This window comes from Lingula anatina, chromosome 2 (genome assembly GCF_051362555.1).
Source record: "Lingula anatina isolate TDL-2025a chromosome 2, LinAna3.0, whole genome shotgun sequence".
NCBI lineage: Eukaryota > Metazoa > Brachiopoda > Lingulata > Lingulida > Lingulidae > Lingula > Lingula anatina.
The window spans coordinates 34783488-34796900 of record NC_141768.1 but is presented as its reverse complement, the minus strand read 5'-3'; the positions used below and the strand labels follow the sequence as shown (position 1 = coordinate 34796900).

The following is a 13413-nucleotide window of genomic DNA, read 5'->3' as shown; positions in this document are numbered from 1 at the left end:
AAAGCAACCGTCAGTGATGTCCAACACAACCCCTGAAAATTCCAAGATTGCGTCTCAGATGGTTAGCAAATTACCCCAAAAGTCACTTTAACTCCTTTCCCAACAATAATTGAAAAGTGAGAAAATTGCCTTCTCTCGCGTTTTCTAGTCTAGGACAACGTCACGCAGTGTTGAAGGTTTCTCTTAAAGCTACATCATTTTAATTTTTGGCGAAAACGAACTAATACCCCGTCTTAAACCTTTGAAAATGATACACTTAAGACACTAAATACTAACTAAACATTTAACTTGCTTTCTTATGACTAAAGAAAAAACTGACACCTCTATACAGAGATGAATTCATCATTTTGCTACATCTTGATTTTATGAAAACAAAGACTAGAAAAAGTAATAAGTAATTTGTATATAAGATTCAATTAGTTGTGTTTTTATTATATATTACGATTCATTAAAATCTCAATAGGTTGCCAACAAGTGGAACTTTTATTAGATATCACGTGCTTCACTTTAGTCTTTGAATGAAGGTTTTTGTTAAGGATCCTTTATCTACCAGGATAAAAACCAGATCAATACCTTTTTCCTATATATTGATCCAAAGACCTATCAATACGTCAATAACCAGGATAAAATTTAGAGATTGCACAATTTGAACTGGAAATCACTATGACATCAACATGACCTACGTGCGGTAATCTATACTATACTTTCGGCACTCGTGCCAAACACTAATTGCAAAAGGTTAATGGTGTCTTTCGGAATAATTCCTAATTATGTAACACCTCTGTGAAACAATTTAAATTCGATTGACTTTTATCAGGCGGGTTTCCGCCATTCATTACACACATTTGACAAGGTTTGTTAGTCACGTCGAACAAACGTATGACCTTGCAGAAGCCATACAACCTTTGAGTATGTAATATTGACTTGTATTGATGAAATACAGATAGTCAGGTTGGCAATTAATTCAATTGTACGTAAATCGATTACACTTTCTGTAACAGCATCCAAAACAAAGGTTAAATGAAATAAATGTTTAACTCTTTGGTTTGAGTGCAGTATAAATTTTATTTCAATAATTGACTGATCAATTTGATTAAAGACAGTGTCTTAAAAAGATTTTCAAGGCCAAGAATCAATTATTTTCATAAGCCTTTCGACCAAAAATTTTATAAATAAAGGTATTGATTAAAAACTCTGAAACTGTTTACTTACTCTGCATGTCATGAAATTAATTTGCCCATATCTCTACTTGAAATTTAATTATGTTTATCTTCTGTCTCGTATTTTTTCACACCATTTCCTCTGCAGTTTAAAGAAGGCACACGATAAGTACATGCGTATAAGCACTTTAAGTAAAAATTATATAGACACACACACACACACACACACGGTGACGGATTTAGAGGGGGGTCCTGGGGGTCCTGACTCTCCCTTCGATTTTTGAAAAAAAAACACATCAAAGGTTCCCTCTTCAAATTTGAATTTTTGACTAGCTTAATCAAAGTTCTAAACCGTACCAAATGGCACCGTTCACCCTATAAAATACCACAAATTTTCGGGGCCCGCCAAGGGGGGGGGGGGGGGGGCGGTCGGTTTCGCATCCGCGGACCCCCCCCCCCTTCGAATAATCTGGGATCCGCCCCTGTGTATCAACACGATTTGTCAAAACCACCAAGATATACCATATCCAGGACCGTTAACAAAATTAATATCCTATTTGGGGGTTCTAAGTTCACGTCCTAAGATTTATTTTCAATCGGGACGATTAAAAATGGTAGCCTAAATTTAAACAATTTTGAGAAGAGTACAAGATAAGGTAAATTGCTGAAATGTTTAGGAAAATAATTTTTCGTAATTTGCTATACGAAAGGCTAAAATTAATTTGTATTTCATAATAAAATATCAAGGATGAATTGGATAGGCCTACAGTGAACATTTTTTTATCCTTTATAATGAAGGACCAACAGCGGAGTAAGACGGGATAATTTCATAGGCATACTTAATACAACTAACATACATGTCCAAAAAAAAAAAAAAAAAAAAAAAAATAGAATAAACACACACAAATAGGTTCTGACAATGAAATCATGCGAGATGCCATAAAACTATTTTGGAAGCTTGAAATTTCGCATAAATCGGGACCGTCTTCCCAGTTCTTGGGGTTCCTGCTTTATAAACCGGCCTACTAGTATATATTAGTCAGGATAACATAAAAATGCACCCAAACAGTTGCAAAAATACTTTTAAACAGGACTGAAAACAATTTAATATAATGCAATATTAAGCAGCATCAAAATGGTAATGATTTGAGCGTGGTCGGTATGATCCGGTTGTGGTCTAGTCGGCACCAGTTGGGACCGGTTAGCGTGTAGCTGGATCTTTTCAACGTGCTTGTTGGTTTGCGCAGGGTTTGCGGTACAATTCCAAATTCATTTTCGGTGAGTTTTAATGCAGTTTTTAATATATAATTTAATGTTGTTTTTAAAAACTGTGAAGCTGTAAGTGAGTTCATAAACTGTCTAATTTATATAACCTACTAGTCTGTGTACACCTGGGCCTACTAGTACGGCAAATACTGTTTAATATTTTATCATTCTGTAGTTTGAAGTCTTCCGATCTGATAAAGTTTCGATCAGACTTCATTTGTGGTATCAGTAATTTTTGTTCTAAAGGAAGTGTTGATTTTAAAAAATCAGTGTTTTTTTCATTGCAGATAACTATTTTAAAATGCTCAGATCATCAAGGCAACGAAGAGGAAAGCCAGTGAATTTGGCTTGTAGGAAGTCGAGACATTCCAGACAGCCAAGACAAAACTCTGTAAATTTTGTTTTTAGAAAGTCAAGAGTATCCATAAGGCTAAGAAGAAAAATGCTAAAACTTTTGGAGTTATCAAGACCGGGCCCTTCTTTTGCACCAAAGCAGGACACTAGGGCGGCGCCACAGTCTGGTGCCTTTTCATTTGATGAGGCCAACCAGAGGAAACTTCTGCAACAATGTATTCGCAGTGACTTAGTTAACCAGAAATCTACCATATGGGTCACCAATAGCTACAAGAAAACTTTGAAGCACCCAAATTGCTCAGAATCTCAAGAGATATATTCAATTCCACCAGAAAAGAAACATGGGTATGAATATCAAGGTGATCATAATTATGTTAAAGTTACTCTTCCTGAGAAAATCATACTCTCCCATCCAGCAACTGATTGCTCTGCAGGAGGTCATTTTAGTGAACAAGAAGAGGTGGCAAAGAATGAGCAAGAAGAAGATCATATGGACATCACCTCAGCTTTTACAAATAGCAGTCTTACTGGTTTGTCTCAGACAGATCAACATAAAGTTCCAAAAAGAAAAAGCTTGGTGGGACAAAAAGAATTAGAATCCCTTTTAAATGGTCAAGATAGTTTTATGCCCACCAGAGGAAGACTAAGGACAAGGGACTTGTCACAACCCAAAGAAAAAGAGACGAGTATTACCCAGTTATTAAAAGTAAATTTTTCATGGATATTCTATTTTTTTATGAAAATTGGTTACGTTATTTTTTTGCAGTTAGGTATGTTTTTTTTTTTTTTCAGTACATTTTAATTTTGTAAAGGTTTTTCTAATATTTTAGGAAATTCTATATTAGTATGGTATTATGTATATTTTTATTAATTTATCTTTATTTATTATTTTGTTTTATTGATTTGTTCTGATTTAAAACTTTAATTGATGAATAAAAACAAAACAATAATTTCCATTTACACCAAAAACTGTTGAGAAAATTCAATTTTATCAACAGTTTTGCAGTTCTAATTTTTTAAACATTGGACTGACATTACAAGATCACATTACAAGAATGACTCAAAATAAAGTTCATAATTGTTGAGCAATAATATCAATATATTGATATATTGATATTTAAGTAAAGGTGTATACACTTGCTCTTTCTCTCACACGCGCACACACAGGGACTGGTTGATTTTTTAAAAATTTTTTTGTGTCTAGAAATGGGCAGAAAGAGGTGGCAGTAACATGGCCTATAAATTTAGACCTACACCTGCCAAGGTTGAGAAGTTTGTGATAGACTGGAAGAATGCTACCAAAACCAGTTCTTCCTGGAACAAGGGAAGCCTGCAAATAGAGAATGCTAAAGTAAACTGGAATGATGGTGAACATTTATCAGCTTGTGAAGTCAGGATTAAAAGACTAGACAATAAAAAGCATGGGGATGTAGGTGTAAATATTTATATTAGATTTTTTATTATAAAGGTGCTTTCATTTGAGAAGAATTTGTGTGTGTCTTGCTCTGTCAAAAATTTTGAACTTACAGTACTTATTTGGAAATTTTTCATCATTTTTCACATTTTGAAAATTTTATTCATGTTGAAGACACTAAGTCAAAGGTATTGAAGCCAACTCACCTGTAAAGTATATTTAATAACCCTCTCTAATAAATTCCATGAAGGAAACATTGAAAAATGTATTTTGACATAATTTTGTTTGAAGTTTTTAGTGAATATGTGAAACAGATTACAAAAATATTGTTGTATTGTATATATAGTTATATAAACACAGGTAATATATTCTTTAATTTTTTTAAGGCCTATATACATATAACTATTCATTTTATCAGTTGTATTTTGTAATTGTGTTATGTTTAAGTGAGTTGTCATTGTACAAAATTCAGTCATTCATATGCTCCAGAGACCACAAAAAGGAGCAGAGCTCCCTGTCTCAAACAGTGTAACTGAGGTGACAGCAGATCGGTCCTTAAGGAAAAGACACTCTTCTGAAACTGTCACACATGCCCAATCCTCTCTCTCAACAGAATTTGATGGCGAAAGCAACACAGATGACATTGGTCAAGTAGTTTGGGCTAAATTTGGAGGGCAAAACTGGTGGCCTGGCATGATTATAAAGGGAGCGTATTGTTCAGTGAGGCCTGCCAGACCAGGCAGTGTCTGGGTCTACTGGTTTGGAGATCATCTGATTTCAGAGGTACAAAATGGCGTCCGTATGAGCGTATTCAGAACAGCGGATCAACACATCTGGGGATCAAATATGGCCGACACACTTGAATGCTTGTTGGGTAATCACCGCAGAAAAACCATTCAAGTCTAATAGGGAATTAAGTGACAAGCTTTATAGTGGGTTGACATATTTGAGCGCTGATCTCTTCGTAGTCCATTGTTATGAATGCGCTGTATTTGTGCATTGAATTGGAAAGGGAATTAATTTGAATTAGCTGAACAAGTTTTTTTTTAAGTATATGCAATCTTGGAAACTAAGGCATGTAAAAGTGGGTGAGCAAAAACATTTTATTTTTCAATTCAAAAAATTTAATGTAAAAGGTATTTAACACTTAAGATTTGATATAAGGAGAGTGAACAAGTTAAACTACTAGTAAGTGAGACAGTGGTGTGTAAGTGGATATGATGCTTAATTGCTTGTAATTGGCACACACAAATTTGCATGTAAACATGTTTTTATCCAGACAGCATGCAAACACATAATCCCTTTCACAGAGGAGTTTTCTCGGTTGAACAACCAGAGCAGCAGAAAGTTGTTTAGAAAAGGTGTGATTGAAGCAATTAAGGTATGTTCAAAATAACAATAAGTTATGGGAAAAGGTGCTGTTGAAGCTATGAAACCATGCTAAAAATTGACATGCAAAATACTATTAAGTAAATGTTCTTGAGCATTTCTAATGAAGTTAAGACTGGTTCAGAATTTTGGAAAGGGAAATGCTGATTCAATGGACATACAGGGTGTATATGATATCCTTCTAAAAACATTGTAACCTTTAATTAAATTGATTATTCATTCAAATTACTGTATAAGGTATGTTATTTTTTTATTAATTTTGATTTTTAAAATGATTTGGTAGAGCTTTTTGTCATATCTTACTATTGGATGCCACTGAGTTAGTCTCCTGCTTTAATTTTTGGTATAACACTGAAGAAATCACAAAGCTACAGTCTTTTTGAACACAATATTTAGGAGAGACAAGACAAAATCATTTATTTTCCTTGTTACGTTTGGGGGCCATTTCTTGGAGTATATTGTTATTTTCAGGTATGTGCAGACCGTGCAGAAAAAGATGTCTCTGATTTTGATGAGGACCAGCTGATCAGTTGGGCCAGGCAGGGTTTCAGAGTAGATGGAAAAGTCAAACATTGCTTGTTTCACCCCCCAAAAGGTATACTAACTGATAGTATACCTACTTAGGCCCCATACCCATAGGGACCATTCCCACAGATATTTGGATTTGGATCAGATTTGATCCTATTTCAAAACTGTTTTTATATGTGAAACTGCTTCCTTAAACAGTTTTATGTTTTCTTTGTAAAAAAACTAGCAAGGTGTATCACTACATGCTACAGTTGTACTGAGAGGGTTTTCTTTTGTAGACCACCCTGTGCCTCAAAGTGTGAAGGAATACTTGAAAAAGATTAGAGATAAAAGAAATGCACTGGCAGAGGAACATGAGGAGGAAGAAACTGGATCTCAGGAGGATATAACTGATAAGAAGAAAAAAGGTAGGACAAATAGTTATTCTTCAGAAGTGTTTAAATGTTTTATTATCTTGTTCAGTAAAGACCATAGCATATTTAAAGATTGGTGTGAAATTACAATGTTTATTAGTATGAAAAGGAGAATACTAAGCATCTTAATAAACATTTTATTATAATTGTCCCAGGTACTACACTGTAAATATTTTTTACTGCATCAATCCTCATATCAATGTAGATTTAATACCACATAAATTATATCCATTTTTAAAGATGTTTATGTTTAGATCATGTGTAAGGCGCGCATGTGTGTGTGTGTTAACTAGCACCCTGGTTATATATTTTTAGTTTCACAAGCCAACATTTTCACAGCAAACTTTGACATTTTAATTAAAATCTTCTACTGCTTATATCTGACTTTGATATTTTAGACTCTGTATTGGACAGTGTGAGGAATGGCACAATAAGGATAGAAGGTACAGTTCAGTGAGACTGCCCCCCCTTAATTTCCCTAAGTCTCCAGGGATTATCTAGGGCATGTCCACATATAACACCTATGATCTGTAAACCAAAAAGTACCCTGACATCAATGTATTAGTGAAAAAGAGTTTTATAAATTTGGCTGTCTAAATTGATTTAAACAATAGCATGCATTACTTTTATTTTCAGTGCATCATTTAAAAGAGATGCAAGGTGTGAGCAATATCTATGTTTCACATATGAATTTGAATAGTTGCATGTGCCCAACTTTTCACTGCATTTTATATTTTCATGAAGGGTTAGTATTAACATTGCCTTTAAATAATACTGCACACCTGCTGCACACACAATCAACAGCAAGCATGCATACTTTTTCTAACTACATGTATTTGTAAACTTTTGTAATATAACTTCTTTGACAAGAAAGTTGTTTCTGTTGTTTCTTGTTTTTGTACCATCATACGTATACATGCTTTTGCCATTGCTCAAGACATCTTTTTAAGACTAGAGAAAAAGAATGTTTGAAAAATAAATTTTAATTTTCAATATTGATTTTAATAAAACAAAAACTTGACAACAATTTTTTTGTTTTTTTTTTTTTTCAAGATGTATGTATTGCCTGTGATGATCAGAAAGAAATAGTAGGGCAGCATCCTTACTTCAATGGAGGGCTCTGTGAAGATTGTGAGGTTTGTATTAAAAGATTAAGGGGAAAAAAATTGAAATGTGACATTATAGATTTATGACCAAGGCGATGCCTTGACAGTGGCTAATATTACAATTACCCTATGCAATTACCCTATTGTGAATGGCTCAATCCCAACCTTCTTTATATTTACCATTGGATGGAAATGTGGGTTTATGATTGAAGTGTCGCCCATGGCCTACATGATTAAGAATGGGTTCCCATCCCTAGATCGATATAACAGGATCGGTCCATCACCACAGGGTCTCTCGCTAAATTACTTTCAGCTCAAATGGCTTAGATCTCTGGTACGTATACGCCTACTAAAGCTGCTAAATGATAGTTAATTACCCCCTATAAGTTTTCCCCCTGGAGATAGTTCGATCCAAAGTTAGTACAATAGTCTCTGGGAATGGTTTCTAAGATTTAGACTCTGATGTGAAGTCACCTATTGGAGTTAATTGTAATGTACTAGTAAGATATGTCAACAACTAATTAGCCAAATGTTGTCACTTCAGTGTGAGTCATTTCCATTACTTTACATGTTTAACCATACAACTTTTTCTTTCAGTATATAATTGCCATGACATTGTCTTGAAGAATTTATTATTTATCTTTCTAGGAAGAGCTGCGTGTGACCATGTTTGCTTATGGAGAAGATGGCAGTTTGACGTATTGTATCATCTGTGGAAATGGCGGTGTGTTATTCGTGTGTGATGTTGAGGATTGTAACAGGTGATGGTTATCTGTCTCCACAATCTCCTTCTATTATTATACAGATTTTCTTTTATTTGGACATACCTAATGTACCTATTACTGTATTGGAATGGATGCAGAGAATCTCATTTTAGCTGTGTTTATTAGCTCTAAGAATCATAAAAAAGCCTACTTTTCATCATAACTTTCTATTTTAGATGATGTATCTAGTTGAACATTTTTCAGGGGCATAAAAAATTACATTTCAGATATTAAAGTTCAATAAACATGCAAGCTTTTATCGTGACAGTCTTTGAGAATGACTTTGCTTTATTCAGGTGTATGGGATATGTCAAAAATCATATGTTGTCCATGGGGCAATGTACAATCACATTTCCATTCTTAGGGTATACTGTACCAGATGCATTGAATCTCTGGTAGGAGAGGGAAGCACCAAAATTTTGAGCGAAAAAGAGATGTGGGTTTGTTATATGTGCAGTGAATATGCCCAAGAGACACATGGTTTACTACAGAGAAAATTAGACTGGCAGCAAAATATTATGAAATTATATCAGCCTAGCAGCACAGTTCAGGTACATGTATGGAATGTATTTAAATGTCCTTGTTGATATTTAAATTGCCATTAACACAAAAGTTTTCCTAATGTCCAAAGGTAATCATTTTCCAAAGAGAGATAGAGGTAGTTAAAATAACTTTTCACACATTTATTGCTACTTTGATGCTGATTTATTTATTTATTTGTTTTATTTAATTATTTGTTTCATTTTATGTAGAGAAATGGCACTTTAAACCTACGAGGGAATTGTGTTGCTATAAAAAGATATTTGGTATCAATACACTTACGATATCAGAACCCTAGAATACTTGCATAACTAGAGTCAATTATGTCAGGTGCTATCCTTGATTATATCATGATCATATTATTTTATATCTGAATTTCAGGCCCCAAACATCTCTGACTTTCTTCCAAGGCGTGCAGTGACAGTCCTGTCTTTGTTTGATGGCATTGGCACTGGTAAGTTATTATATATGTACCTTAATTAATAAATTTTGCCTGGGCATGTATGAATTATTAAGGCCTTTGATTAAGATGAAGTTCACTTATAATTAAGGGCATGAACACTCCACTTTCATAGAATTAAGCTTATTTCAAATTGGTTGAAAATAAAAAACAGTTTTGGCCCTTGAAAATAGACTTGTTATCTCTTTTAAATTTCACTAAATTGCTGTCAGCAGTTACAGTTGTTTATTGCTTGCTCAGAAAAGCAATTTCAAGTTATTAACTATGAATGAAACATATATAACAGGAATATGATAATTATTGTTGGAAGGAATGTGCACAACAAACAGACATGTCATTAACATGGCAAACTTGCATGTGCCTGACTGTATACTGGCTTGTACATGTACTCGGGTATACCAGTTTGCTATTAATTGAGCAATGAATTAATCCAATATTTAATAAGAACTTGTAATGATCTAGTTTTGGCAATATCTGCATTGTTTTAATTGGATATGAAAAAAAAACAACATATTATTTTGTCCTTTTCTAAGGTAAAGTTGCTCTGGACAGCCTGGGTATTGTCACAGACAAGTACTATGCAGCAGAGATAGATGACTGTGCTGTCACTGTGACCAGGGCCAACCATGGGGACTCGGTCATCCAACTAGGGGACATCACAAAGTTGGACAGAGAAAAGGTGAATGTACATATATTATTTAAATGTGAATCGGTCCATTCATGCTTGCACCTTTACAGATTTGATACTTTAGACTGGATGGAATTTATACTTGAAGCAGATCAGTCTCAGCACCATATATGGTAAACTGTATGTTTTTAAAATTGCCTTTTTGCTTGACACACATATTAGTAAGTATGCCCAAACACAAGACAATCATCCCTGTTCTTCTTGTAAATTTCAAGTAAAAATTATTACTTAATATTTTCCAGTTGGCCTCCATTGGCCCCATAGATTTAGTTATAGGAGGCTCACCCTGCAATGATCTGTCATTGGTCAATCCTGCTAGGAAAGGTATATTTGGTAGGTAAAGTGTCACCTAACTGTTAACATTATTTTTTTACATTGGTTGGAAGTTATAGACATTCTTTGGCTAAAATGTAAGCAACATCAGAGTTTTTCCTAGGTTTTGATTGTATTTAAGCTCATTCAAGTATGCAGCTTAATTTTCATCTTTTTTAACTATACCTTTATTAGATTATCATAATTATAATGACAGAGATCAAAGACTGTATTGTTTTTCTTGTATTTTTCAGATGGTACAGGGCAACTCTTTTTTGAGTATTATAGAATCTTGACCATGGTGAAGGAGTTAAACCAGGACAGACATGTGTTTTGGTTGTTTGAAAATGTGGTGTCAATGTTGCGTGAGGCTAAGACAACTATTAGCAGATTCCTAGGGGTAATATTACTATTCACAATATTTAAGAATCTCAATTCACATTTCTGTACAAATGCAGGGTAAAATTATAGCACATTAGATAAATGGCAACAATGCCCCTTGTCATGAAGCAAGAGAGCATGTAAAGCAATGACATTTCTGAAAGTTTAAAATGGTTATGTAAAATGTATATAACAATTTAGTTGATTTATAGTTTTTAAGTTGTGGTAATTACGTGATCTTTTTAATGGGCAAAAATAATCAAAACTTTGGAGACAAAATTTTATAATCAAAAAATTTATTTCTGTATAGCACTTGCGTGACTGGCATGTTATATTTCAGTGTGGACCTGCCATGTGGGATGCTAGGTACTTCTCTGCACAGCAGAGAGCACGATATTTCTGGGGAAACATTCCAGGGATGTACAGGTAAAAAAATACTTTTTAACATGAAAAGAACTGTATGACACCATGTAAAATTTTCTTTAATAGAACATATAAATATTATGCGTGGAAGAATTTGATCCATGTTGACACCAACTTTTGCCCCGTGGTGTCTGAGGGAGTGTTCAGATAAACCTGTTGTACTATCTGGATTTATCCAACTCTGCAGGGATTCTTGCTTAAATGCAATCAATGTAATAAGATTATAATTGTCTCACATGCTTCCAGCAAAGGTTTTAATTAACTATCTTGCACACTCAGCCCTCAGAAGCTCTTTCACTCATCATGTGAGCCAATGAAGCTGATTACACTGAATGCGGTTTAGCCAGAATCTCCTGCAGAGTTGGATCAATTGAGCTTCTACGATGGGTTTATCTGAATGCAGTCTTATTGACTTGTTTAGGGAAGAGAGCACAAAATAAATGGCTGGAATAATGAAAAAAAGTTTTTGATGAGGTTTGTAGATAATTCTGCCCTATGTTTCAGTGCCCCTCAGACTGTTCATCTCCAGAATGCTGTCAATGTGGATGGTTCACTTACACCAAACTGTAACAGGAGGGCAACAGTAAGTACAACAGTTACAGGTATATACATGTTGCTTTGTGTGGGCAAGGGAGCATTCCCATAACCCTACCATACCAGCTGGATCTCGCTAACTATTGCATCGAGTTTAAGAGGCTAAAATGTATGGCACGCCCCTTCGTAACTTAAAGTACCTGAGTAAAGTCAGGGTGGATACTATGTTCTTATTTAATCTACTGTTTCAGTATTTCATCTACATGAACTGGATATATTTTTTCACTTATCCTGCTTTATATATTCTGTTGTCAGGTGAAGAAAATCCGCACTGTGACAACCAGGTCAAACTCCCTAAGACAAAAGTATGCACTGTTTCCTGTCAAGATGGACGGTCAAGATGACACACTTTGGATACCAGAGTTAGAGAGGCAAGTTTAATCAATATAGTATTGCAAATAAATATTAGGGGATGAAAAATCATCAAGCATTTTCATTTCATGTGTCTTATTTTCTAAGTCTTGGGTGCTTTCCAGATCTGTGCTTTTTTAAATTGATTTTATGAGTCTTTTATCCAATCATGAGGCATGCCATTAAAACTCAAAATTTTATTTTCAGAATATTTGGATTTCCAGCCCACTACACAGATGTAGGCAACCTTCCTGTAGCTAAACGCCATAAACTCCTGGGTAAAACTTGGAGTGTGCCTGTTATCAAGCATCTATTCACACCATTGAAGCAGTTTTATCTCAACAACAACTGAGAATTATGTTGTTGAAAATGGTTACTGCTTAAGATTTCCATTCATAGTTTATTAAAAAAAGGAATGTTAATCTCAGGGGGGAAAGAATGAATGGTGAACTTCAATAGATCTTTCATTTTTGGCAATCTTGCTGACTTTCCATGTATGACATTAATTTTTGTACTGAAACAAGGTGTATTTTTTCCAGTTAATTCATTTGCCTGTGGTTCTCTCCTGTGGAGGACCTTATTTTTATCACCCACAAACTATAACACAACATTTTAAAAGGACTATATATACTTTGGTTGGCTTTGCATTGTCTTGACTTGTCTCTCTAGTCATTTGTTAGTTTATTTTAAATGTTTATTTAAAATGATTTGAGGGATCTTTTTTCTCAGGCAAAGCATAATTTTTTCATTGATAGAGGGGTTGAGCTACAAGGTTATCTTGAAAAGGTATATTTCTTTATACAAAGAGTTGAATTGATAAAATATTACAACACTGAATATATTAGAGTTACAAACATCAAGGGGATGTTGTACCATGGCACCACTTTCTTCAAGATTATTTTTCACATAATTTTCACAATGCATTACTGGAAAGTGGTAAGTTTTGTCTTTTGTTTTTTAACACACTTGATTTTTATTAGAATTTTTGCAAAAAGGTTTATTAAAATTTTTGAAAGGTTTCTGTATAGTTTATAGTTTACCTTTTGCTATCATTTACTTTAGAAGTTAAGGCAATTTATTTTGTTGTAATATTTCATTTTGGATACAGTGCATTTTGGTATATTTGTTGAACTCATAGACCATTATTAATCAAATACTTTGTTGTTTGAAATTACACAGCTGTCTGTATTTTAGATAATCATATGTTAGGTTTAATTTGTTGTTGAAACATTTTATCTTGGGAGACAAGCTTTAATGATATTTAGTTTGT

General features: G+C 34.1%; 2 protein-coding genes across 2 annotated transcripts; both read left to right on the top strand.

Annotated features, from left to right (window-relative positions):
• Positions 1-2057: 2057 nt before the first annotated feature.
• LOC147763644 (uncharacterized) lies at positions 2058-3625 on the top strand. The gene is made up of 3 exons (XM_087004347.1): positions 2058-2438; positions 2714-3486; positions 3611-3625. The coding sequence occupies exons 2-3, from the start codon at positions 2728-2730 to the stop codon at positions 3623-3625; spliced, it is 774 nt and encodes a 257-aa protein (XP_086860473.1). The 5' UTR covers positions 2058-2438; positions 2714-2727.
• A 351-nt stretch (positions 3626-3976) lies between these two features.
• On the top strand, positions 3977-13359 carry LOC147763643 (DNA (cytosine-5)-methyltransferase 3B-like). Its single transcript, XM_087007155.1, has 17 exons — positions 3977-4209; positions 4684-4977; positions 5474-5575; positions 6055-6178; positions 6390-6518; positions 6923-6967; positions 7578-7660; positions 8279-8391; positions 8759-8945; positions 9316-9388; positions 9928-10073; positions 10325-10415; positions 10649-10794; positions 11116-11201; positions 11703-11781; positions 12048-12163; positions 12351-13359. Exons 1-17 carry the CDS (start codon positions 4012-4014, stop codon positions 12493-12495), a joined length of 2157 nt encoding a protein of 718 aa, XP_086863281.1. The 5' UTR covers positions 3977-4011; the 3' UTR covers positions 12496-13359.
• Positions 13360-13413: the final 54 nt, after the last annotated feature.